This window comes from Tympanuchus pallidicinctus, unplaced genomic scaffold (genome assembly GCF_026119805.1).
Source record: "Tympanuchus pallidicinctus isolate F22 unplaced genomic scaffold, pur_lepc_1.0 scaffold11, whole genome shotgun sequence".
NCBI lineage: Eukaryota > Metazoa > Chordata > Aves > Galliformes > Phasianidae > Tympanuchus > Tympanuchus pallidicinctus.
The window spans coordinates 24035133-24062512 of record NW_026294627.1 but is presented as its reverse complement, the minus strand read 5'-3'; the positions used below and the strand labels follow the sequence as shown (position 1 = coordinate 24062512).

Sequence of the window (27380 nt, the reverse complement as noted above, 5' to 3'; positions counted from 1 at the left end):
TCTTTGTAAGAGAAGCAGAGAATCTTTTGTCCTTTTGCGAGAGCCTATCCCAGAACAGTTGAATTTAAAATGGTAGATGTCATCATCATAAAACAAACCGGTGCCCATCCTGAGGAGTGGGTGATTCACTTTGAGAAAGAGAGGAAAAAAGAAAGATGAATTTGGATGCTACGGAAGAGAAACTTTTATGTTGTGGTTTGAACTTGAAAGGAAACATTGGCTTTTCAGAAATAGTGTTTGTAGAGATGGTGTATTGCTGAACAGCAAAGGGGTTAACAACTACCCAAAAGATGGATAATACGTTAATGGGTTAATCAATTTATTGTGGGCATTGCAAAAGCTTACTTAAATTTCGTAAGTATATCAAAAGACATAGACAATATTTTTGCTTTACAGTTTATTATCTGCCTTTGAAGAAATGACAAAATAAAAACATGAATCCATATTTTTTATTTCATGGAGGCACTGATTTTGTTTCATGCATCCAAAGAGGTTTTTCTTCCATTAAGGTGGCTTGCTGTTTTTCTGCTTTGGGTTACAAGTAGAGAATGCAGAAAAACTCTTCTTCTGAACTGAAGAAATAAAGTTCCACTAGACATTTGTATTAGTAACCTATTGTTCTGTAATTGTTTCTCAATTATTTATGGTGTAGGATATACCAAGATATTCAGTTTTTCTGTGATCTGTTCTGCTTCAGGGTGGCCCATTGCAAGTCTCTTTACAGTCATAGTATTTTCCTTTCTCTAGGTTTGAATTCAGCATCCCTTTGAAGACTTTATATCAAACTTAATTAGAGAATCAGTGTATTTCTGTCTGTGATAAGTGCTAAGGTAAATTGAATAAAGGATGACCTTTCCTATGCACAGAAACTGCAGCAATAGTCCTGTACTGCCCTTTTCTTCTTAGGTATGTTGTTTCCTAAGTGTGACATGGTTCCAGATAAGTGTGTAGAGCTGTTACGGGTTACTCATTAAAGGCAAATGCATACCTGCAGTGTCCTGCCTAAATTAATTTACTCTTGAGTAAAGGGGAAGTCTTGAGGCCTGTGTGGCAGATACTTCATGCAAAGCCAGCTTGAATGTGGCAGATTTATTTTCTGGCTTGAACTAGTAAGTGTTAAGATACTCACTGAGTTCTGTAGAGTTATTATTTGTACCATCCTTTCATTTTGAAAGTACAGTCCAGGGTTGCTGAAGTCTCTCTGAGCAGAGCCATCTCCTGTCCAGTAGACCTTAGCTTAGGCTCTGTGTTGCTTCACAAGGTGAATGTAGCTGTCTTGCTTCTGGACACAAGCTGGCTTGTGCATGTAAGTTATCCACAGGAAGCTGTTTATTTCAGCTTTGTTTTTGCCTCTCATAACGTTTTGCCATTGTAATTGTGCCTTTTTAATTGGAAAAAATAAAAATGCATTCTTTTTTTAATCTTACTATACGATATATGGTTATTTTTATTAAGGCTCTGTCTGCCTAATAAGAGGATTAATTAATAACAAAAGTGTTTTACCCAAGTGCTTTCTTTTTTTTTTGTCCTAACCGATGTAATGATTTCAGCTTTGGCTCCTGACACCGTGCACTCCCAAAGGATGGAGAGTTCACTAAGTCTTTGTACTGATGCGCTGAAGGATCTTTCCAAGGGGAAGGCTGCCAGTTGTGCCAAACTGTGCTGAGTGATTATGCATTGTTTGGCAACAGCAAGATTTGTTTGATGATTCTGTCATATGTAGGGCTATTTAAGTGCTGCCAAAATCACTTTATATGCATACTGTGGCCAAACTGAAATTGACTTTGCAGAGGTGAAAGGTTAATACTATGTTCCAGAAGTATGCCCTGCTCCTTTGAGATTTATCTTTATGGAGGGAAAAGCAAAATTTGAATGGGAGTTATGACGCTGGATTTAATCCAACAGGTTTTGGTCTCAGACACTATTGGCACACATAGACTACTATGTCTTACGTCATCTTCCAAAAAATTTTTGCTGTACTTCATATTAGCTTATCCCACGTAGTTTTAAATTTGTATTCTTATGTGCAGTCGTTGAATAGTTCTGCATTTAGGAGATATTTGCTGGTTTGAAATAAATATTTATAGTTTACTTTGTAATCAGTTTCTAAATGTCATGTGGTACCATTCAAAGTAAATCTTCTTTAAGTCCTTTATTTTAAAGCTGTGGCAACTGCATGCATCTGCATTTCTATATGTGCATATGTGTGTATGTCTTAACAATATAATAATGCTTTTATTGTCCCTTTGATGTATTTTCAGCAGCAAGGAAAGTTCCAGCCACTGGATCAAGTTGTGCTAGATTCAGAGTACCCATATTGTCCTTTGCTGCTGAAGTGTGAAGGAGTCAAACGATCCATATGTCATATAACAGAAGAAAAAGGTAAAAAAAAAAAAAGTGCAGGGGAGGGTGTGGGAAAAGGCTGGGTTTATCTGTGCTTTCATTACAATATAGATTTCAGTACTGTATTTTGCTTTCCAAACAAATCAAGGTATGCAAGATGAGGCTGTACTTTCAAAGCAGAAGTTTAGGCTTAGAAGTCATTGTTGCAGTATCGTGAATCAGGTGTAATGCTGTTACTGAAACGGTTGTGCAGTCTTCCTGCAAAGTGACATAAAAATGAAGAACTCATCAGAGCTGGCTTCCTAGACGTTCCTGTCCTCCACTAACAAGTAATATGCCAAACTTCTTTGTCGTTGCATAAAACATCATTATGGCTGTGAGCTTTTCCTGAAGGATTTAGATGCACAAGCTCAAGTATTTCCTGTATACTGTGATATATAGAGAGAGAGTTAACATGGAGCTCTTACTTCTCTAAAAGAATCAGTTTGAACTTTGTGGCAGGACTGGTTTCAGTTGAAATGATAACCAGACAGCAGAAAATCTAGGCAGTGCCATAGTATGTTTTGCTGGGACTGAGGTAGTTGGAATTATGTACTGTCCTGGATTTTCAAAAGAAACTGAGTAATGCATTAACTTGCATTTGGTATTGGTGGGAGTAGTCAACACTTTTCGTAGGATGAGTTGTGATTTTTGAGAAGACTTCCTTAACACGGGTGCATCTGAACTACAGAACTTCTTTTTTTCTTCCCAGAGTGATAAATGCTTCCGATAGAAATTAGCATTAAACTTTTAGGCATTTTCTGTCCCCTGCAGCTTATCTAATGCTGACTAAGGTGCTGTGAGTGAGAGAGAAGATAGTAAAATTCTGCCCACCCGTCTGGGAAGGTGAAAAATGCTGTCAAATTTTCTTGACTGTCAAACTAGAGCTCTGCATAGGAATATAGGGCAAGGTGAAATCATTTTTCTGAAATGCCACTTCCCCCAAGCAAGGGTACTGTGTTTGTTCGGGCAGCATTTGTTTTCTTTTTAACAGCAAAAGAATGTATATGTATATTTAAAGTATTTGCCATAGACACATAAGATGTGGGACTTGTTCTTAGAATTTCTTTAATTTCTTAGAATGCTAAAGTTGTGATTATGCAATAGACACATTAGGGCTTGCCCACTTGTCGTGCACGAGATCACCTTTTTGTGCAATCCCCCTCTATGTGTTTCATTTTCACATCTTTTACTGCTTGTAAAAAATACCAATATTATGACTAATATACTCTTTTCCAGTGCTAGGACTTGTCCCCTACATAGCCTTTCTTATTTAAGGAGTTGGGCTTTAGGGTAAGAAGTATCTGTCATGTTCTGTCTTCTGCAACTCTGTTCTGTTTGGCAGAAGCTAACAACATAATTATTTCACTTTCAATTTAATTTAAAGGCTCTTAACATCTGTATAACAAGCTCTTACCCTAGAGCAATCACAGTTTACACTTAATGAGTTAGTAGAAAGTCCACCTTCCCTGGCCTCACTGTCAAAGGGCACTGAAAATTCATTTTGCTGGATTAAATTCCCATTTACCTGCTTCAGTAGTTGGGGAAAAGAGTGTGTTACAGCTCACTAAGCCTGGGTTGGGCAGGTTGTTTGCTAATAAATTCAAACATTGGATAAAGTGTATGACAGAGAAGGTTGGAGAAAAGGTTATGAACTCCAGTGCCAAAGTGTTACTCTTTGTTTCATTTTGCAAGGCAAAAACTGCGCTGTGATCTTGTCTGATGTGATTAACATGAAGAGCCAAGAGAACTTACCTGATTAGAATAACTAAGTAATATTGCCAAGCTTATATTCCCAGAAGGTAGGAAAAAGGGGCCATATGAGTTTCTGAGTTATGGAAAACACTGAGAAAATGGATGTTAAAATGTGCTTTAGGCAGTTTGCTCAACAATACATCGGGGAAACTTCCAAGTCTACATAGCGATTACCCGATCGCTGAACATATTATTTAATTGTAGAACCACTTATATTCCATCTGTATTTCTCAAACCCAATCTTTCCAGATGTCTCAGACCAGTTTTATAGGCACCAGACACATTAGGGGGAAAAAAAGCTTTCCAATATATACTCATATTATCAAACATAGTCGCTAACTCTCACCAATATCAAATGTGCATCACATGTTAAATCCACGTTCCAATATTGAATCCTTTTGTCAGCAGTTTGTGACTTTCATAACTCACTTTAATTCTTCAGAGGTCTCAGATACTGTCAGTTCTAGAGTTTAATAGTCAAAACTGTCAAGCACACAAAATATTTTCAAACAAAGTGATCTCTGAAGGATTCAGCATAATTATTTTTCACATGTTTTAATGAAAATGGCTTCACAGTTCTACGTTTCCTTTCCCTAACTGAGTCACTCTGAATCATACTGTTGTGGGGGAGTCTGCCTGGGAATCCAGACTGGAATTACTTTTCAGCGTGGGTTGGGGGATGGTGGCAGGAGGACGTCCCTTCCTCGAACTTTTTCAGATAAGAGAGGAATCCATAATCGTACTCACTGTACTTGGACCCAAACCATGTTAGCTCTTTGAGAAGCAGGTTCAAGAATCCAGAGTGTCTCCCCCATTTTCTGCTTCTCTTTCAATCTTGTAAGTCACTGCAGCCAGCAATGTCACACCTAATTACTTTATCTGCGACTCATCAACTTCATGAAGCAAAGTGTATATTAGCCCTTTTTTCCTTCTTACTCAGAAAAAATTGTGTTTTACTCTTCTACAGCTAGCGAGATGGATTTAAACTTTATCTTGAAGACAGCTTTCCCTGACCTCTCTGTACCCCCTACCATGCATACATAAAGAGTGCATAATAGTTAGATATTTGTATGCAGTTTGAAGGAGCCAAGATAAACCCCAAAGAAGGAAATGCTGAAACAATCATAAATAATATGTTGTTGTTTGCAAGGGGAAAAGGAAACTCCATGAACCGAGTGTTGAAATATGATAGTGAGTCAATAAATGACATGAAACAGATGTATGTATTTATGGGAATGGTATAGAGGAGATTAAAAGCTATTGAAATACCTGCTAAAGAACAAGCTTCAAACATTGCGGACTCTAAAATCTCCTGTGTAATCTGATTAGGCATTCTTTTCCATTTCTAAACTGAAGCTCTGTGAAGTAATAATAATTTTTATCCTAAAATTTCGACTAGCCCATGTAATTTTCTCTTTTTTTTTCTCCTTTACCTCAGCATCCTGAATTCACATATTTGCAGCTAACTGATCACACATGGATAGTGAAGTGTTTGTGGTACCCTAGTTGTCACGGGGGATAAAGTTTCTGAAATTCTTATATCATCAAGTTAATTTATGCTGCACAATAAATCAAAAATGAATCTTGTACTTCCTCCCACTAGGAGTATGCTTCACTGTTTTAATTCTATTTTCTTCTGACACTGTATTATGTCACATAAAAAGGGAATAGAGGTAAAACTTCAGTTAGAGTTGCCTTGTGAAGTAAAAGGAGAGGGAGTTATAGGAAAAGGGATTATTGAAAGGACAGATAGTTTATCTTCCTAACCAACCCTCTCTCCTGGCCCCTTACTAATTGCTGGAATTCATAAATTATTGGTTTAACATACTGTGTGTAGTGGGGTTTGGTGTGGTTTTGTGGGATTTTTTTTTTAATTTTGTTTTGTTTTTGTTTTAAAGCAGTCATAGAAACAATATTTTATGTTGCAAACTGTGCAATTAAAATGACCATTCCAGCAATGCAGGGCAGTGAAAATTTGGCAAACAAGAGGGCTTGAGAAAAGTCTTACTGAATTCAGGCAGCAAGAGATTACACATATATAAATAAAATATGTACTTTGCTGGACTGGAGCCTAATTAAGGATTGTTAGGTTGTTCAGACTCATATCAGTTCAGTCTGTTTATTTTTTCATGTTTCCAGTATTTTTGAAACTTTTTGTCCTGATATCAAACATGTGCAAGTTGCAAATTAACTTTCATACTCTGTCTACAACTCTGAAGATTCTAAGCGTATTGAAAATGCAGTCCATACCAGTTGTGACTTTCTTCCCCTTATTTGGTTTTATCTCAGAGATTGGCAGTCAGAAATTTCACAAGTACAGCCAAGAGAAAACATTGAAGTGGTTAAAGAAAAAGGTATTGTGTTTCTCTTTTACTTTCAGAATTACTTTATGTTTAAAATCCAAGTGCGTATCGGCTTGTTCATATCTGTGCTTTGAGCCATGTGGCATCCCTCAATTGAATCTAGGGGAAAGGTACTTTGCAGCGAATGCCTGAGTTTTTATGTCCAAGCAGTACCTGTTAGTGTTGTTGAAAACTTCTTTGTCTGACAGTGTTCTGTGTTAGATACGGTGTAACAGCGCTCGGTAATCCATCTTTGCAGTTCATCTGAGCTCAGGGATTCTCTGTTCTCCTAGCAGGTATATTTCTCACCTGTATAATGGTGGCAGTTCCTTCTGAATAGCTCTGCTCATCTCAGGGTGCTGCAAAATTGGTGCTGTGTTACCAAGGCAACGTGCTCAAAAACGTGCTAGCTTCTTTGCGTTTTTGAGCTCATATGCTAGTCATTACAAATGTATATTAAATTTCACCACAGTCCATAACTTGAGTGTTTTATATGCTTGAAACAAAATTACAAGAGCTTTGTCACTGCATTAACTTGTGCATAACAACACTGATATAGACATTTCATTCTGTGGTTTCCTATAGGTCAATCAAACAGTGAAAGCACTTAAAAGCAACAATATATGTGTAGGTGAAAGGATATATTCAGCTACATTTGTCAGCGGTAAACAAATCACTGATGCTGAAGAAGGTAAGGAAACTAACCATTTAAGCACTGTAATAAATTCAGTTTTTGTGAAGTTGCGTGCCTGTAGTTAAAACACAGCATCTGAAACGTACTTAAAGTGTACTAAAGTCTGCAGTGAGTGTATTCCTTACACAGAAAGATTCAGACAGATTGTGACTGAGTCTCTTGACTTTTCTGAGGTGGTATCTTCATCGAGGCCATTGCATTTAACTGTAGGTCTCAGCTGGATTGTTTTTGCTTCTTAACCTGCAGAAAAGTTGTTTTCTCATTGGAATATACGCTGAAGTGTTTTGCGGAACTGAGACCATCTTGTGTAATAGGGCACATGCATTTAATGTGTGTGAGTATCCACACAATAAAAGTCTATACTAAAAAAGACTATTTTTATTAGCATGCAAATGCTGTTTATGATTGTCCTTAAAGGAAAGGGATCATAAGAAAGACATAGTCAAAGAGGAAGATTAGGTGTAGAATACTCACAAGTGCACTTATTCAGGGCAAAAACTTCAATACTATATATATTAAATATCTCTGAAAGTGGATGTGTCTGTACCAGAAGGCCTGAAGTGGTCCTGTTTGATTCTAATCACCTTTATTTGCTGGTGAGGGCTGCGTCCTGATTGTCACTTACATATGAAGTTGTGTAGGCAAACCTAAAAATGACCTGGGAAATAAGTTGTTTGAAAGTTAATGAAAATTTAAAAAGGTTTCAAACAAAATGAACAAAATCAAATTGTTTCTGATTACTACTGAGACATTCAGAAGTCTTCATGCCACTGAAAAATAAGGAAAAACAAAGCAATTTGGTGACAAAGTGGAAAAGGAGTTACCAAGTAATGATATCAAAGGAAACAGCATGAATGAGATTTAAGAGGCAGCTAGACAGTTTTATAGAACAGAGATTGTAATACATGGTTTTTAAAAAGAGGCAGTGCTGTAAAACTTGTAAGTTACTTTAACTTCACAGTAGCTTTTATTTTTTTTCCTACCTCTACTTTAATGAAATGGAAAGCTGTCCTGTCCTGACAGTGACAATCTTGACAATACCTAAATACTTTATCTCTGCAATTTGTTACCAAACTGCTAATCTGCACTGTTTTTTCCACCTTCCTGCTTGCTTATGGAAGCATGCATATACTTGCCTTTTTAGATTTGTAGATCTAAACGAGCAGCAGTTAAGTTGGGAATACTGAAGGTTAAAAATAGGTAAGTTTTGGGGGAAGTTCCACTGTATGTAGCAAGATGAATGACAGGAAGTCAAACAAGACCTTACTCAACACTTATTTTTAATAAGCATCATTTTCTTGCCTGATCTTTCACTGTCTTGACAGTGCAATTTATATCTGTAGAGAATTACTTGTGTAGGAGTACTGTGAAATTTCAGTACGTTACTAATAGATTAATATTATAGTTAGCTTTTACACATGTCATAGGGCAAAAACCTAGATGTACGTAATAAGTGCGAGGAGGAAAGGAGGCAAAATTTAAGATGTGAAACTTTAGTATTTCATTGGGAAGACAAAGAAGGTAGGTGCACAGATATTCCTGGTGTTTGACAGGTTAGTAATGAATCAAGACTACGTTCCAGTACCTGGAAGGCAAACAGTGATTGGGGTCAAGTGAAACTTCAGCTAGTTTGCTAATGACATCTAGCTGAGTGGTGCAGTTGATAACGGCAGAAGGAAGGGGTGCCATCCAAAGACACCTTGATAAATTCTAAAAGTGGGCCCGTGTGTAGGTAATAAGGTTCAACAAAGCAGAGTACAAGGTTTTGCATTTAGTTTGGGGTAATCCCAGGTATGTATACAGACTGGGAGAATAAACTCCTTGAGAATAGCCCTGCTGGGAAAGATTTAGGAGTCTTGGTAGATGAAGAACTTAATGTGACCCAGCAGTGTGCACTTGCAACCCTGAATGCCAACAACATCCTAGGCTGCATCAGAAGAGGGGTGGCCAGCAAGATGAGGGAAGTATTTGTCCCTCTCCACTCTGCCCTCATGAGGCCCCATCTGAAGTACTGCATCCGGGTCTGGGACTGACAGTACAGGAGGGATGTAGAGCTGTTGGAGTGTATCCAGAGGAGGGCCATGAAGACAGTCAGAGGTCTGGAGCACCTCCCCGATGAAGACAGGCTGAAGGAGCTAGGCTTGTTCAGTCTGATGAAGAGAAGGCTGTGAGGAGACCTCAATATGTTTTTAATGGGAGGTTATAAACAGGAGGGAAATCGACTTGTTACGTGGGTAGATAGTGACAGGATAAAGGGAATGGTTTTAAACTAAGAGAGGGAAGATTTAGGTTAGATTTCAGGGTGAAGTTTTTCATTGAGAGGGTGGTGAGGTGCTGGAACAGGTAACCCAGAGAAATTGTGGATTCCCCATCCCTGGTGATATTCAAGGCCAGGTTGGATGGGGCCCTGGGCAACCTGATCTGTTCCTTGATCTTGCGGTTGGTAACTCGGCCTGTGGCACAGAGGTTAGAACTTGATGATCCTTGAAGTCCCTTCTAACCCAAGCCATTCTTTTAATCTAAAGGAAGTCAGTGAAGATTGCTTGAAGGCAGAAATACATTTTCAATTTTATATTTGGCTATAATTAGTAAGTAGTTGACTTGTCCTTGCCATTCAGTCTTACATTGCTGAGAGTGAAATGATTGGAATAATTTTCTTAGGAGATAAATTGTGCATATTAAATAAAGAAGTGAAGTTGTCTTGGATTGGAATTGTTTTTTCTTCTCTCCTGACCTCCTGACCCTGTAAAAAAAACTTAGGGAGTGACAAAGACTTGATGAATAAAGGCAGTGGAGGAAGAAGTGCAGACAGAAGATTCTGTGAATTTGATGACGGTCTGATTGAAATGCATATGTTGATGTCAGTTTGTTAATGCTCTCAGCTTCAATGCCAATTTGTACTGGGCTTTTTTGATTTAAAAAAAAAAAAAAAGAAACTCTCTCTCACACCTTAAAAATAGTCCTTTACCACTGAGGCAAGTTTACCATGCGCTTCTGAACTCTCTCAAGTGTGTCATATGAGCAGATAGAACTGGCGTACTGTATGTGGAATTCAGAGGTGAGATTTTAGTTTAATGTCTCTCTGGCAAATGCTTCCTGTGTGGATAAAGTTACTCCCTAGCAGCCTCGACAACAGTAAGTTTTAGAAGATCCAGCCCATGATCAGTCAGTGCTAGTGTAGAACGTGACTGGAAAAGGTCTGGTTTAGAACTTCATGTTTTAAGAGAGTCACCTTTTTTTTTTTTTTTTCCTTTCTCTCAGAAAGACGTTTATAGCAGGAGTGCCCTGTACTGAGAACAGCTTCTAGTAGTTCTTATTTCCACAGATAATTATCCTGTCTTGCCAGCGACGTTTAGATAGGCCTTGGCATTTTCCATAAAGTACTGAAATTAAGTACAAGACTTTGAAATAGACTCATTGTCTCATCTAATTGTTTTCAGTTGAAGCCAGAAAATGTACTTTAGTACTGAAGCGCTTGCCAAATAATTGTAAGATCCAGATGCTTTAAAATTAATGATTGCATGTTCTGTTGAGTCAGCTTTTTACTTTTGCAGGTTTTTAAAATTTAATTTCTTCGGAAAAATACATGATATCTGGTGTTCTCTGAAAGTGAACAGTTTTTGTTAAGTACATACAGCAGATATTAATAACATGTGCTGACAAAGTGAGTGTAGTAAGTCTTTACTTTTTAAATAAACCTACAAGTGTCATGTAACATAAACTACTCAACACAGAGAACCATCACAGTGTATCCATTAGAAGTCTCTTACTGTTAGTTCAAGCTTATGATTTATGGTAGTGCATACATCATGACTAAGGCAGCATGACTATATATAATGTGAATGCTCTTTTTTTTTCTTCTCTTTTCTTTTCTCTGCCCTGTTGCTGAAGACTATGTGCGGTATGCTCATGGGTTAATATCAGAATATATTACTGAAGAGCTAAGCAAGGAGCTGTCAAAATACCTAGGGTAAGCATTGTTTCAGCTAGCTGCTAGCCACATGTGGCATATATTAATGTCCTTTTGGTCATTTCTATTGAATATTTATATCTGATCATCAAAATTACAGTGAATAACACAATCCTACCCCTTCACATTCTGTTTAAATTTGATATTTTCAAATGTATGTTGTGCCCTTCTATGATACTAAGGACGTGGGCTGGAGGAGAGATGTAATAATATCTAAATCTCCTAAACGTCTTTTATCACAATTGCATCTGAAATGCTCAAGCAATTTATGCAATTCTAGAGGGGAATAAAAGGAAATCCAAAGAGTTAAAGCACTGTGTCCGTAATTGTGGAGCATGAATAACGCTGCCTGGAAATACAGTCCTCATCCCCAGTGCTCTTTCCTTTTTCCTAATCACTCAGTGCTGCTGGGATTTGAGTCCACATATCTAGCCTGTGCTAACTTACACTTCTTATCTATTCTTATCAGGTGAGTCAGTGTCCTCATACTGTGTTCTTAACCAGCAGCAGTTTGCTTGGAGCGTGTCTGGGACTCTGCGTTTTCCCCTCCATTCAGATTTGCTTAATGCATTCTCTTATTGTGGCCTATAGAAAAAATGTGCAGTTCATACCTCAGAGGCCCCATATGTTAACTTTGTTATAGTTATGTGTTAGTGCTGCTATTGTGTTATGTACTTTATGATATCATCTTACCAAAAAAACCAAAGTTTTCAAAGGTAAGGTGGGAGTCTCCTGTTTTGGCTGCCCAGACTAAGAAATTTTAAGAGCCCATGTTTCTGGCTCTGTTTTAGTTACTTAAGGGTCCGTGAGCCATTTTTTGTAAACACATGCCATGTGTGAGCAACTGACACACAAAGCAGCCACTGCTGGGGAGGAGTTAAACTTTAGGTTGTGCCATCCAGCTGTCTAAATTTTTAATGTGAAGTCTTTTTGTTCTGCAGTCTTCCAGAGCATACAGTCCCAGCACCAGAGCCACCGTTGAAGGTAAGAAAGATATTGACAGATATAGTCTGTTGTAAGCTAATCTCTCTGAATTGTTATTAAAACTGAATTAAGCCAAGCACTGGGTACAATACAATATGTAAAGTAAATTGGCCTTGTAAAAATTCAGTCTGAAATAACACAAGAACATTATCATGTACTTTTATCTTTTATGTTAAGCAATATTTTGGTTGGTTTTCCAATTGGAAAAAAAAAAAAAGGGAGGGGAGGGAGGTGAAGAGAGAGACTTATTTTATAGTTTTGGTCAGCAATCTTTTCTTATGTGTTTTGCTCATTTAGTTTTATTGAGGTTGGTGGGACAATATGACCTCATAGGTTTCCTTTTGTATGTAATTTATGAGGACCCTGAAAGGGACCTCCTGGGTCACAGATTCCCAGACAACCATGTTGGGTAATCTCTTGTACACTGACCGTTCTCCACTGTAGGATTCATTAGGATTTTTATTTCCATTACTTCTCTTGGAATTCTGTTCTATAACCTCATTCCTCTGATGCTCAGAAACCTTCCTGTAAATTCCACCTTGAATTTATTCATAGCCAATTTATTCCTCTGTGGTTTTGTGCTAACATTATTGTGTTCATTTTTTCGTTGAAATGGTTCTTTTCCCTCCATAACCATTAGTTCCCTCTGTGTGTAAAGGGAAAATGCATATCCTTTCTCTTTTCATTTTGTAAATCTAAGCTTGAATTGTGGAAGATGGGTTCTCCATTTTCTCATAATTGTAGTCACATTTCTTTGCACCTGTTCCAAGATTGCTTGAAGACAGGTGACCAAAGTAATATAATTTTTCATGATAACATCTTTATCAATGCAACGCGGTGGCATTAATCCGTTCTGGTCTTAACTGGAAGTACTGTCTCTCATCATATTTTAGAATCCCATTTGCCACTCTTACTGTGTGATGTGGCAGGTATGCTGCAAACAGTTAAGACACGCAGGTCTTTTTTTCTCTCCAATGCAACCCTTAGTGAATCAGCATTCAGTTTATACCTGAAATTCATACAGCCAGCTGGTAGGTAGGTACGTGACCTTGTATTTCTGGACATTTCATCCATGTATAACATTTCAAGACTTGAAGGATCTTTGGCTTTTCCTTCACAGTGTTGCAAGCTCTTTAGGTAGCCATAATGGTACCCTGTGGTGTACATTCAGTAAATGTTAGCATGCTTTTATCTTTAACAATGATCATTTTGAGTATATATTGTACATGGCACTCCATTGGTAATATTCACCAATCCCTGTGGGATCCCCTTCTGCATTATTTGCCTTTGTTTCCCTTTCACACAGATTCTTACCTACCCTAAAATCCTCATGTAATCTTAATTTTATATCATTTCAGTTACCTCAGGGGTCAAATCCTCTGGCAATCTCTTATGTTTATTGTCACCAGAAAATGTATTATCTTTGTGGAGGAGAAAAAAAAAGGCCATGTCAGTAGGCATTACCCACATTTAGTTTTTATTTAGTCTGTGTCTTTAATTGTTCTTCCTTTTTTCACTTTTTCCCCTTTTCTACTCTTCTGAGTCCTATTATTACTACTTTTCTTCTCTAACGTACGATGGATATTTTGCTGTTCTGTAGAATATAGCCCCTATCCAGTAGAATAGTTGCCAGGGTTTACTTCTGGACTTGTGATTTTTGAAGCATTCTCCCAACAGTGTCAGTGTATTTTTACTTCTGTCCTGAACAGAGAGATTTATTTTTTTCTGCTCATGTTTAACCTCTTCATCTTCTTTGAAAACAAAGAGGCGAAGGATTTAACCTGTTTTAGGGTTAGACATAGATTAGTTTTAATATCTATTCATGTGTAGCAGCCATGCTTTTTTGATTGCATTTTTGCTTCTGCGGCTAAAACACCTTTTGCTGTTTGTTTTAATTTCCATCCCAATGCCTAACTCGGCTTGACTTTTTGGCAGTTCTCACTTTATCCCTGTATTACCTGACCCTAAAACAAACGTGTTTTTTTTCTTGTTTGTTTTTTTTTTCCCATTTGTTGTAGAATTTTGCTTACTCCCAATATCTTTTAATTTGAGGAGGGTGGGGAAATGTGTGCATCTGTTCAAGTGTTTGTAGGGGCAATATTCATTTGGTTTAGTCTGACAAACTCTTTTCTTCAGGATTTATCACTTTGAGGTTGAACATCCAAAATCACTTCATCTTTTTCTTTTGCATTCAAAATGTCTTCCTCACATATCAAGCCTTCTGCTTTGGCTTTGAGAAATAGCACAGATGATTTGCACAGCTTGCCTTTCTGGAATCCTAAGCCCCACTTTTGAGTTTCTTTGTCATTTAATATACATGTACTCTGTATGCTGAATATTCTGTATTCTAAAACTAGATTTCTTACTGCAGTGACCTTTCCTGCAAAGTCCCTGCTACTTACTGAAACAATGTCTAAAATAACTTTGTTTCTGGCTGGTTCAATGACTGTTTTGCTAAGCAGTATGTCAGCTAGCACATGTAGGAATAATTGGGCCCTAATGTTATTAATAGCATTTGTTCTCCAATGTATATCTGTGGATAGAAGTTATTTCCATGTGGTTGGACAGTTGTTCTGGCTGCACAGTTACTTGGCCCTTTGATTCTGTTAAGAATTATCTTTACACATTGTAAGAAATATTAAGCACACATCATGAGCCAACTGATATTCATTAGCTGTGTAAGGATGTATAAGATGTTACAACAACTATATTAAACTGCACATGATGTACATTACATATTGTGTATGAACAGCTTTTATTCCATTGGGATAGTTCTTAGAATCTATTTTTAAAAACTGTTGTATTTCAGCAGTTGGGTTACAGAGGAAATGAGGCTTAGAACTATTCAGTTGTTGGGCAGTGAAATCTTGCTGAAGATCCCATGAATTTCCAGAGCAGGATTTGCATGATGCATCTATCTTTGCAACTTAAGGAGCTTAAAATTCTCCTTTATTTCACAACCTCAGAGGAGTGTGACTTGTACGCTGAAATCGTTAGTGCATTTTTGACCATTTTTACTTGCACTGAAATTTTTCCTTGTGAGGGCAAGGTGTCTTGGCAGTCATAGTATACAATTACTGCAAATAAAGTAGAGTATAGCATGTATTTTCTAGTATAGTAAAGTAGTTGCACATTTGGAAATGCTGTTAAGATAAATTAGCAAGGAAGGAGAAATTTAGAAGCTTCTATGCTTGACAGAAGAAGCTATGGCAGATTCTGTCTCTTTTAGTACCAAAGTAAGCTGGATGCAGTCTGGACATTGTGATTTAATGATTAAATCAAAATTATTTGTAATCTGTATTGTAATCAAGAGTGTGCCATTGATCTTGTGTTGTAATCTTCATACTATCCAGTTTGTCAGCACAGGGAGTCTGGCCATTGGCTGTAGATAAGACAGCTTACAAAAAGAATGTGTATGCTCTACTACAGCTGAAGAGCAAATCCTTTGCTGAAATGCAAACATTTTATTAAAGTTTTAAACATTTGTTTATCAGATTCCAAAAAGAGGAGAATAGTCGTTATTCATTAGATTGTCATTTGAAAATGTAATCACAGCTCAGTAAACAGCCTCCCAGAGAGTCTGATCCAGATACCGTTGAAATCAAAAGAGAAGGCTGCTGTTGGATCTGGTTCTAAGAGCTGAGAAATCTAAGCTGCAGACCTGGTTTCAGTGCCAGAGAGAGAGAAAGCAGGGTGGGGAGTGGGGATCACAAGCTCTGTAAACAAAATGAATAAAACAGGATCTTAAAATGGTACGGTACCATCCAAGTTGCTTGCAAAATCACTCTCCTTGGCACAGAAACTAGGAAGGCCATAGCTTAGATTTCACAGGATATTAAGGACAGGGTAGTAATATCAGATATATAATAATAATAAAAATAGGACATTGTAAAATATATACAGTTTTTTCCCCTTTTGGAAGCATACCAGAAAGTTTTCACCTTTAAACTAAGCACATACTTACAGTTTGTGGAAAGAAATACTCATTCTTACAGCCTGATCATGTGAAGTTCTGAGAACCCTTAAGTCCTATTATTTCTGAAGCTAAAAGGCACTCAACGCATGCGAAGTCAAACTTCTCAATATACTGCTGGATTCAAATGATGAAACAGTCAGCAGAACTGTATGTCAGTGTTTCATTTTTTGCCAAACTGTAAGAACTAATTAATTTTAGAGGTTGTGCACAAACAGATAAGAGACTAGAAAGTGATCCACCTGTGCTGGCAGATAGCAATAATACTGGCTGGAGTGGCTGGTCCTTTACAGTTCTGTGAGATTGACAAGAATCTGAGTTCACTGGCTGTTAGACACTGGCTTCCAACAGCTGCTCCATAAAGGTTCTCTAAATATTTAGAGTCTGACACCACAGATAAAATCATGGAAATTAGAAACTGGATTGAAGTCATTTCTGTAAGTCATTCTTCAGAGGATGGGAAGAAATAATAGTTCTTACGACAGTGAATGATATATTCTCATTACTGTAGAGACTGCATATATGTAAAGAAGACAATTACAAAAAGAAATCTTCAACTTTTACTGCACATTCCTCTGTTCATTGCCAGTCCTGTTTTGGTGCTATGGTTACGTTACAAAGCCAAAGCTTTGTAACTACCATGTGTGTACATCATAAAAGTGGTTGACAGGGCAACTTCCTCACTCTAACATTTCAGAAAAGGAAGTTATCAGATGTCCCTGTGGAAGCAGAAGAAGACTATACTAAGTTTAACAGCAGTAATCTGAAAAACAAAAAGGTAAGTAAGCCTTGCATTCGTGCATGTTCTGTTAAAGCATAGCTTAAAGCTCAGTATTAGCACAGAGCTCCTTTTTGTCAACTCCAAAACACATTAAAAGAAAAAAATGAGAAAAAAAAGCCTAATGTCAGACGTATGCAGCTGCATCATCATCAGCTTTCAGGCATAACTTGACTCAGGTCTTCTGTTCCACACTGAACTCTTCTAAACTGTTATTTGTTTATTATTTATAACTGTATTTTATCAGTGAACATTCCAGTGAAGCTGTCAGACTTTGACACGTGTTAAGATGCTCAGCTGATGTTTGCAAAGCTCTTTGAAATTAGTACATGATAAATCTTATGGCATAGTGATTACAACTGTTATATTTTGGTTATTTGAAAAAGAGGCAAAGGTGGCAGCATGCACTTAAATTCCAAGGGCTTTGAAGGCAGGTTGTATTTTAACATAGAAATATTGCTTGTGCATTTATTTATGTCAGTTTAGCACAGTTAAATCAACACTGAGCTTGATGTCTTCCAGGTCTTACACAAGTTTGGAGGCCAATTTAAATCTGAGTTTAGTGTTGCTTGCCACTGTACTATTCCTAGGAGAGCAACATAGATGTGAAAAATAGATTGTCTGTGTTTTTGCCAAGCTTGTGAGGCTTGCACTGGGTTGTTTCTTGTAGTATTGAAAGAAGATGAATCCTTCTGTGGTCCAGTGGGAGCTAAAACGTCCCTCAGTGGTGGTTTTGTGACCTTGAGGCCTTAAGGCTGACTATTCTTCATCCTTCTGCAAAGAGAAACAGCTATTGACAGATAAAACCCTTTCTCCCTTCAAATTTTTTCATATTTGGGGCACACACTAGTTTTGAAGTGAGCAGGTTGACCCCAAGTGGAGATGATGACTGGTATAAAATCCACGTTTTCCCCTTTCTCTGTTGTCTACCCGCTGGTTTTGAACTGAGCATAAAGGTAGACTGAGGGGAGATCATTCCTTTTAATGTTAGATACGATAATGAAGCACACTGATGAGAGATTCTGGGAAAGAAAGATTAGCTCTTGGGTTCCATATAGTATAGTATTCCTTTCCTTTTTTAAAGCACTGTTCATGTTTGTACAGCAGTGTGATCATACTGTAGTTGCCTATCTCCATCTTATCCATAACCTTCTAGCTGATCTCAAGTAGTGTAATTATGAAGTCCCACAGTCTGAGAAATATCATAAAGAAAGGACAATGCAAAGTTTTCTTAATAGGGAAAACACCTAGAGATTTAAAAATAACGTTTTTAAAATGTAAGAAAGAAATGAGGTCAGCACTGTCTAAAAATAAATAAATACCTCATAAAATTTGTTTTAGGTGTAGAAGTCTGGGAAGTTGTCCCAGTGGCCTCAAAGTGCTTTGCAAATGTTGGTTACCTTCTTCATTCTCAGTTCTTCCATTTCTTTTCTCTTTATTTCACTGCACGTGAAGAATTTTATAATAGATCAGTGTGAATTATTCATCATCAGTAATGCAAGGCTGTAATTCAGCCTGCTGACAGCATAATCATGAGATTGAGTCGGAGGGTACAGTATGCATCTGTTATATTGCATGCATTATTCCTCTTAATGTACACTCAGGGATTATCCAAAAGTAAACGTTTGAGTTGGGATATCTCATTCTGCAGAAAGGAAAGATGTTTCACCTCCTTTTCCTTGTAATTGATTCTCTGTCTTTGTCTGAGGCTAAGCAATTTATGACAAGTATTTTTCTGATGGAATAATCTCAAATTTGTAAGGTTTTTTTCTCCCTACAATTTAAAGCCTGCATAACACTATCTTAGTAAAAACGTAATTCAACTTCTTACTTGACTTGTATATTTAGGAGCTTGTACTTATACTCCCCTCCTATGGGCATGCTTTTTAACTTGTTCTGTTCCTCATTTCACTCACAGACAAACAGCAAGATGTCTGCAGCTCAGAAGGCTCTGGCCAAAGTTGATAAGAGTGGAATGAAATCCATTTCTTCTTTTTTTAGCTCCAAACCTAAAGCATCAAAATGAACGCTTGTTCTTGAAAAAGTTTTATGTAGTGGTTACTTTTACATTAAGCTATCTTTTGTTTGTTTGCTTGTTTTTTTGTCACTAGTTTATTTGAGACATGTCTGCGTCTGTGGTGGAGTGTGATGAAGGTATCTGTGGGGCTGCTGTTGTCTCAGTATTATGGTGAAATTCCAGCCTGGAATTAGCACATACCATACAGTGCAGCCATATTAATTCGTCTTCTAGGGCAACCTCATTCAAGGTCACCACAGAGTTTTGTCATTGCACTCCATTCTGGCCTGGAGACATGCCCTTTCCTGTGACAAATGTTAAAGGAGAGGATTTTTGTTCATTAGGAAGATTATTTCTTGAAACGCTCTGGAGGTTTTTACTCAGTATAACACCCGAATGGGGTGGCATAATCAGATTTCTATGTTGATGAGAATCTAAGTGCTGAAGTAAGCATCACCGTTAGTGCCAGTTTATCAAGGCAAAGGTTTATTGGGATTTTGGTTTTGAATATGCTGGAAACAATTGTGATAAATTTCAACATCCATGTAATGCAATAAAGTGCTTTATGTAACAGTTTGTGTTTATTGTGCTTGCTGTATGTTTCAGGGGTTGGGTTAGCCGTAAAGACATTCCTTGTGGACTTTTGGTATTTTTCAGTGTGTGAATTGTAATCCTTAATGAATTACAATGTTGCTGTGGACTTCAATGATAAATCTCTTAACACATAGTAATATAGGAATATTTTATGTTTAGTTCCAAGGTGTGTAGGTCCTTATGAAAGTAATTAAGGGAAGATTTACTTGAAGACAGCAGTGTACATTTGAAAAAGCCTATGTGGTGTTGGATGCAAAATTATAAATGTTGAGTATCTTAGATAAGATTTAAGTTTATGAAGACCTGCACATAGTTGGACTATTATTTGAACATATAACTGACTCTTGTATGTATTCTTTCCTCATTATAAGGAATTCCTGTATTGTACAGAGGGATATAGCTATCTACTATGATGCAACCTTTACATTTCACAGAATGAAAAAATGAAGTCACTGGGATTGTTTGTATAGATGTAGCCAGTCCTGCAGAGCTGGAAGAAACCAAGCATTAAGCATTTCATGGGCTGCACCATTACTGTGGTTGAGCTGCAATGCTTTAAAGAGACGGACGATCTTAACATCATTCTTTGCTACTTGAGCTCAGTAGAGAATCTACTTAAATCCCTTGATAATAGGGATTTTTAGAGAAAATGTGACTGCCATTTTCCCATTTCAGACCTACTTGCCTTTTACAGCCCTTGTGCTACAGAGGTATCTGTTAGGTTTAAGAGCTCTGCGGTGTTCTTTTCCGAACAGAAGTGAATGTAAAACTTTGCTGTGCGTTGTATGCTGTTTTGTAGTTGCTGTTGGCATCTGTAGGCCTTCAAAACAGTGTTTTTTCAAAGCTGTGCTTGTGAATAGGCAAATACATGGAATTATCTCTGATTGCAAAGATACTTATTTCACCATTGAGCCTTCTCAATGAAGCTGGAACAAGGAACAAATGTAGAGTTAATTCTCCCACTTTGTCCAAACTGAATCATCTAGGCCAAGAATGACATTCTTTAGAATAAATAAACGATTTTCAGGCATTCTGAAGAATCATTTCTATGTCTTCCTTATTTCTGGAAGACAGTTTGTAGTATTTCTCAGTATACATCCAAACAGCAATGTATGATTCAGATGCAGACACTCCATTGATTTTTAAGCTTAGAGAAATTCCTATTGTACCACACTGCCTTGCTCTTCAGGTGTCTTTAGCAAAGTATCAGCAGCTTTGTCAGTAGAGCTGCCTGTTTTGACAGTAACTATTAGATAAGCTTAAAAAATAATAGTAAGTGCCATTGTGATAATTTTTGATGTATACTACTTCGTGAATTTCCATCTTGCCTTTTTTTTTCTACCTTACTTGTCTGCACTAGAAGTGAAAACAAACCCTGTAGCAGACGTGTTTGTTTATCCAGAGGTTTTTCTTACTGTGAGTTGGAAAGAAAAGCATTCAATGAGCCCAGAATGAGCAACTGCAGTTGTGAACTTGGAAGGGCTGGGTTTTGAAAAGCATTCAACTTAGCCCAGTGGTTTATTTAGAGAATAAAAGATGCCTTCCAAATTGGTATCAGTAGAAAAAAGGATGCACCACTGATGAAGCCTTTTGAAGAACACTAATGAAAGTGCAGGATAGTGTAATGAAAATAGAACAAATGGGCACTTATTGTCATGTTAATGGTGAAGCTTTCTGCAGTAAGCAACGTCTTAAGGATTATGTTTTGGAAAATGAGAGGAAAGAAACTGCATCTCTAAAGAGAGGGCCCATTCTGAGCATTGGAAAATTTTGAGAAAGGAAGCAAGCATGGGATGGGAATTTCAGCGGAAAAACACAAATGGGAGAGATTTACAGAAGAAACAAGCTGTGAAGTGGCAAAGATAGATAATAATATTTTTTATTCTAAATATATAAATCTGCTACATTTTGGTATTTTTTTAAAATAGTTTTGGAAATGCATCAACCTGTTCATTGACTGAACAATTTGAGAACATTTCTTGTAAGAAAAGAATCCTATTTCTCTGTCAGACTTTAGGACAGAAGGGCAGTCCTGATACAGGTGGAAGGCTTTTGTGGACTTCTGATCTGAGCTTTTCTTTTTTTCTTTCTCTGAACATAGCTTTCACATCAATCTCTGCATGTAAGAAATAGTCTTCTGTATGTGCATGTACTGTGCTTTAGTTTGTCACATCTCAACTTCAGCTGACTGCTATACTGTAACTTAGAGCAACTGAGGTTTGATTAGTTACTGTGCCTTTGAGCAGAAATTTGTGCATGACAGAGGAGCCATTACAAGAGCCATTACAGCTTTCATGTGAAAACAAAACTCTTTTCCTGTTAGGAAAGAATGTAATACATTTAGTAACTTTGAAACCTTCTTAACTTGTAGCTGTAAGAAGTTATGAAGAACACGTGGTGCCAAATACATAAAACAATATTTCCTACCACAATGAGGATTTAAATATAGTTACTGTGACTGGCCAGCAGTAGCACTCGGTCATCATGAAGTGCTGCTTTGCTGTTTCTTGCTTCTTAGCTTAGTTTGAGACAATATGCCAGCACCATTCAGAAATGTGGTCTAACTTTATTGCTCTTTCAGAATTAGCATGCTGTTTCTACACACTCATGTAAATATCTGATGAGTTGTGATCCTTTTATTGTAGTTGGTTTTGGATTAAGCTGCTCTTGTAGTCCCACTCTCTTAAGACTTCGCATTGCAAACAGACTGACATCAGTGAGCCTGGAAAACTTCATATGGAAATAAAGCACTGACTTGGGGATATATCAGGGTTGGACTTGCACATCATTTTCAGTCTGAAATAATAAAATCAGTTCTATTTGTAGGAGTGACAATTGATGATTTGGTATTTTTCAGTGAAAATGATGGCACAAAATGATGGTAGTATTTGCATTCACATCTGAAATTTAAAAGAGTTAGCAATTCTTTCAAGTATTAATTGCATCTGACTTCATGGCTTTTAGAGACAAAGTAAATGCATGGATGCTTATTTGAATAGATTAATTCTTATGCCTAGGATTTTTTCTTTTCTTTTTAGATGCCTGCACAAAAACATCCAAAGAAGAAATGAAAGAAGCGTAAGGAGACTTGCTAATATTATTTTAACTTGCCATAATCTCAAACCAGCTTTTAAAGGCTTTTTTAGTGCACTTTCTGAAAATAAATGCTTAAAGTTAGATGTGCCCTGTTCCAAGAAAAAGCAAATCTCAGCAGATTAACATTGTTAAATATGCGGTGTGTTAAACATACAGTGCTTCAGATTTTATAGCTTATCCACTATTGGTCTATCGGGCCCTTCCAGGAAAGCACTTACAAGCATGCCTAATGTTAAGCACATGAGCAGTGATCTTCAAGTCAGCAGTGTTGTTCGTGTGGATAAGTGCTTTGCTGGACCAGGGCCTAAAGTCCTGTTAGGTGCTGAGCATCCTGATCCATATCCAGCAAAGCACTTATGTCTATGCTTATCTTGAAGTGGAAGAGCTGGTCTAACTAATATTTGTGCATTAGTGTTTGCCATAAAACCTCTCTTGGCACGGTGACTCACATGCTTAAAATTAAGCACCTGCCTATGTATTTTGCAAGAGCAGACCAACAGCATCCTTGAGCAATTCCTATATAATTACTTGATTTTGTATGAACTTTCTATTTTCTGGTTGTTTTTAACAGAGCAAATGATTTTAGTGGCCATAATTTCAAGATTTAGAAGCTGCATAGCAAAATGCTTTGTGCAGTTTCCACATTTATATTTCAAATTGTAGTCACATTCAACAAAATACTCTTTTAGACAAAAAGTCCAATTGTTCAGATTTAAAATCATCAAAAAATGGAAAATGTTGATTTTTTTATATTTTAAGGTCGTTTCAACTTTTTTTTGTTCAGAGTTATTTCACTGAACTTAATCTGAATGATTTTGTCCAACCAACCGTGTTCTGGTATCCAGAATAGGTTACCTAGGTCTGTCTGTGTGAGCAGGCTGATTCTTGAGGTGCTAAGGCTTGGGCTAGGGGGTGTTTTCCGAGGGGCTAATGGAGGAGCTGTAGTTCTATTTTTTTCTTCCTGGCAGAATGAAACCTAAACATGATTAAATCAACATGTACTTTTTTAATGTTGAGAACAAAGCTGAAACCTACGTAGTCCTTTTGGTAAAAACAAAAAATAAGAGACACTTCGTTATATTATTGTTGTGGATGTGTACAAGATATTTTCCATGGGTGAACTTCAACCAAAATATCAACCAGAGTTGACATAAAACAAGGAGGAAATGGATGCTAATGAGATCCTTAATGATAGGCCAGATGCAGGCTGACATTTTTAACTTAAATAACTATCAAACTGCCTTTGGTATCTTTTTTTGTTGTTGTTGTTGTTATAGAACTGTTAAAGTAATGAGGATCAAGATTTTAAACATCATGTCTATTTCTATGTATTTTAACTGTGAACCCAGTTCACTGTGATACCAACAGCAAGTGACCAAAATGTTCTGCAAATCTTGAATGTGTTTGAGGCATTCTAGATCAGAAATCAAGAGATGCTTTGCTTCCACAAAATTTACCCGACTTCAGGTCAAACAAGAACATCCAGAAGAGTTTATTAGGACATTCCTGAAATCTAAAAGATGAAGAGGCATTGGTGTATTCAATTTTCCCTTGCATTTATGATTGTTTGTTTCAAAATGGGAGAGAACTGAACTGTGAACTGTTTAGAAATCAAGTATGAAAGGAAATATAATCTGAATGTTCATTTGAGAAATTTGCGCTGAATTCTTTGTTATTTTCACACTTGTCTAGTTCAGAAGTGTTCACTGTCCCTTTTCATGGAGAAAAAAAAAAATGTGTTTTAGTTTCCTAGGCAGTAATGCATGAATATTAAATGGGTCCAAGATGAAATTTATATTTTTCTAACTTGTATTCAAAAAAGTACTTGATGTAAAAATAAGGCTATATGTTTCAGAAAACTTGTTCTATTTTTTATTTCTATTTTTTATTTCGGATTTTACTTATCATTCATGTGCCAAAAAAAAAAAAAGAAATAAATACTTTTTTACTCATTTGTTGATTATTTATTAATTTCACAGAGAAATACGAAGAGAAATGCAGTTCCATCACAGAACAAATTCCTCTGGTCTCTGTAAGCTCATCAGTATTTCTCGGACTGAGGTGAAGGAAAAAAATGAATCCTGAATAGGTACAAATCTAAAAATTTGATAAGACAGAATCAGTGATGCAGTTACTTTAATCCTTGAGGACTTTACTGTACAGTCAGTCTGGTGAAAACCCGTCTGTGTGTACGTGTAGTTGGTGGCCGAAGCACTTTGGCCATTTTGATTTTCACGAGTGCTTTTTTTGGGTGATTGTGTTTTTTTTTCTTGTTGGTTTTGTTGTTTTTATTTCTCATTTTTAGTTGTTTGTTTGTTTGTTTTTCCTGTTATTGGTTTTGGGTTGGTTTGGGTTTTTTGTGTCTTTTTTTTTTTTTTTTTTTTTTTTTGTGGTGGTGTTTTTGTTTTGTAGAGAATATTCGGACTCAAAGTAAAAGCAATTCCTCAGTCATTATGTTATTCTGGTTTCACTAATTGTATCTGGTTTCACAGTATTGACATGAGGCTGCAGGGCTCTTAGATTTACTGCCATTTCTTTTGCAAAATCCAGAGAACAAGGGACAATGCAAATGTAGAGGGGGTTTTTTGTGCTTTGTTTGGCTGGGGTTTTTTTTGGTTGTCATTTTTGTTTGGGTTTTTTGGGTTGTTTTGTTGGTTTTTTTTTTCAATTAGGTTGGCTTATTAGAATCATAGAATCATAGAATCACCAAGGTTGGAAAAGACCTAAAAGATCACCTAGTCCAACCGTTCACCTATTCCCAATAGCTCCTACTAAACCATGTCCCTCAACACAACATCCAGCCTTTCCTTGAACACCCCCAGGGTCGGTGACTCCACCACCTCCCTGGGCAGTCCGTTCCAGTGCCTGACCACCCTTTCTGAAAAGTAATACTTCCTCATGTCCAGCCTGAATCTCCCCTGCCGTAGCTTGAAGCCATTCCCCCTGGTCCTATCACTAATGACACGAGAGAAGAGGCCGACCCCCAGCTCACTGCAGCCTCCCTTCAGGAAGTTATAGAGAGCAATGAGGTCTCCCCTGAGCCTCCTTTTCTCCAGGCTGAACATTCCCAGCTCCTTCAGCCTCTCCTCATACGGCCTGTGTTCCAGACCCCTCACCAGCTTTGTTGTGCTCCTTTGAACACGTTCCAGGGCCTCAGTGTCTTTCCTGCAGTGAGGGGCCCAAAACTGGACACAGTACTCGATTGATATTAATGAGAACCAAGCATGGAAAGCCTTAAGGTTTATACTGTTTCAAACCTGTCACCTGCCAGCAGTCTTCTGTTGAAACAGAATGACCAGGACAAAGCATATAAGGCAGCTTCTATCTAAATGTGAAATGGCATTTACACTGCTAAGTTTAATACAAACAGTTTGCAAAGTAATGCAAAGACTGAAAAATGTCATAGTTCAAGTGTCAAAGCTTAGCTCTCTTGTATCTCTGTGCCCAACTCTTAAACCCTTTGGGGTCTGTCATGTCACAAATGGCCATACTTTTTCCAAAGCTCCCTTTTCAAAATGTATTTGGTTGCAAAGCAAGCGATGTTATCCCAGCTAAACCACACCTCTGAGGTTCAGCAATTTTCTAAAAAGGAGAGCTAATTGAAAATTGAAAAGGTATACGTTAAAATCCAGCTTCTTGTTTGGGTGTATGTTCACTGAATGAGCATTCACTGTGTTCATCCTTTGCTTTTTCACTCTGACTGAGGGCTTGGTTCTTTTTCCAAAGATGCTAACTTGGTACAGCCTCATCCTTCCTTAACTTCAAGCTAGCCAAGCAAACTGATTTAGAATAGGCACCTACATTTATGAAGACAGCCAAAATCTAAGGTTTCCCCAACCCTGCTGATAATGTGGAGCTGGTCCTGGTGTGAATGGAACCACCAACCACTTCCATGAGTCTCACTCTTGAAGTCCCTGTGCAGTTGACCTTACTAGGCATTCTTAAACTGTCACATTTGATTTCATGATAGCTGATGATCTTTCTAATCTTAGCCAATCCAACATCAGAGAAGCTGAGCAGAAAGTACTGAGATTGGTAGCTAGTGATAAAGCAGTGATCATTGAAAGGGCCTGCTGAGGGAGGCCTACAGGGAAGCTGGAGAGAGACTTGTTAGAAAGGCATGTAGTGACAAGATGAGGGGAAATGCTTTTAAAGTGGAAGAGGGTAGATATAGACTAGATATTAGGAAGAAGTTCTTTACTTTGAGGGTGGTGAGACACTGGAACAGGTTGCCCAGAGCAGCTGTGCGTGCTCCCTCCCTGGAAGCATTCAAGGCTGGGCTGGATGGGGCTTTGAGCAACCTGGTCTAGAGGGAGGTGTCCCTGCCTATAGCAGCAGATTGGAACTAGATGATCTTAAATGTCCCTTCCAACCCAAACCATTCTATTCTATTCTATGAAGTAAGCCACTAAGGACTCACTTCACTTCATTTTAAATGCCTGGAAGTTAAATCTCAACACAGTTTCTCCATTATTAATAGGGAGCATCCTTAAAAGGTGACTGTATTCCAGGAAGAATCATCCACTGGAATATGGCTCTTTCTCATGTGTAGTAAGATGAGCCTGGACAACTATGTGTGCTTGCACACAACATTTGCAGGTGGTTGTCCTCAGCGTCTCTGTAGTATCTTTAAGAGTGGGAGTCAATATTGTATTTGAGGAATTGAATGTAACCTCCAGGCTAGATGGATCAGGCTCTGAAGATCTCTTTGGCTTTCCATTAAATATTGTGCCCAGGCATCCAGGTGGCCAGCCATATCGTGGGGGGCATTGAGCACAGCACTGCCAACTGGGCG

At 37.6% G+C, this 27380-nt stretch overlaps 1 protein-coding gene across 4 annotated transcripts in view; it reads left to right on the top strand.

Annotated features, from left to right (window-relative positions):
- The window catches only part of RNASEH2B (ribonuclease H2 subunit B), a 44834-nt gene extending 20297 nt beyond the window's left edge, over positions 1–24537 (top strand). The window contains exons 5-11 of one of the 4 annotated variants that reach the window (XM_052670877.1): positions 2262–2382; positions 6427–6491; positions 7065–7170; positions 11065–11143; positions 12085–12127; positions 16798–16878; positions 22528–24537. In XM_052670877.1, the coding sequence (XP_052526837.1) occupies positions 2262–2382; positions 6427–6491; positions 7065–7170; positions 11065–11143; positions 12085–12127; positions 16798–16878; positions 22528–22560 (528 nt within the window). In that variant the 3' untranslated portion in view covers positions 22561–24537. Of the gene's footprint in view, positions 1–2261; positions 2383–6426; positions 6492–7064; positions 7171–11064; positions 11144–12084; positions 12128–16797; positions 16879–18796; positions 19472–22527 lie in introns of those variants that run through there. The other 3 variants (XM_052670876.1, XM_052670875.1, XM_052670878.1) reach the window with 3 other exon arrangements.
- Positions 24538–27380: the final 2843 nt, after the last annotated feature.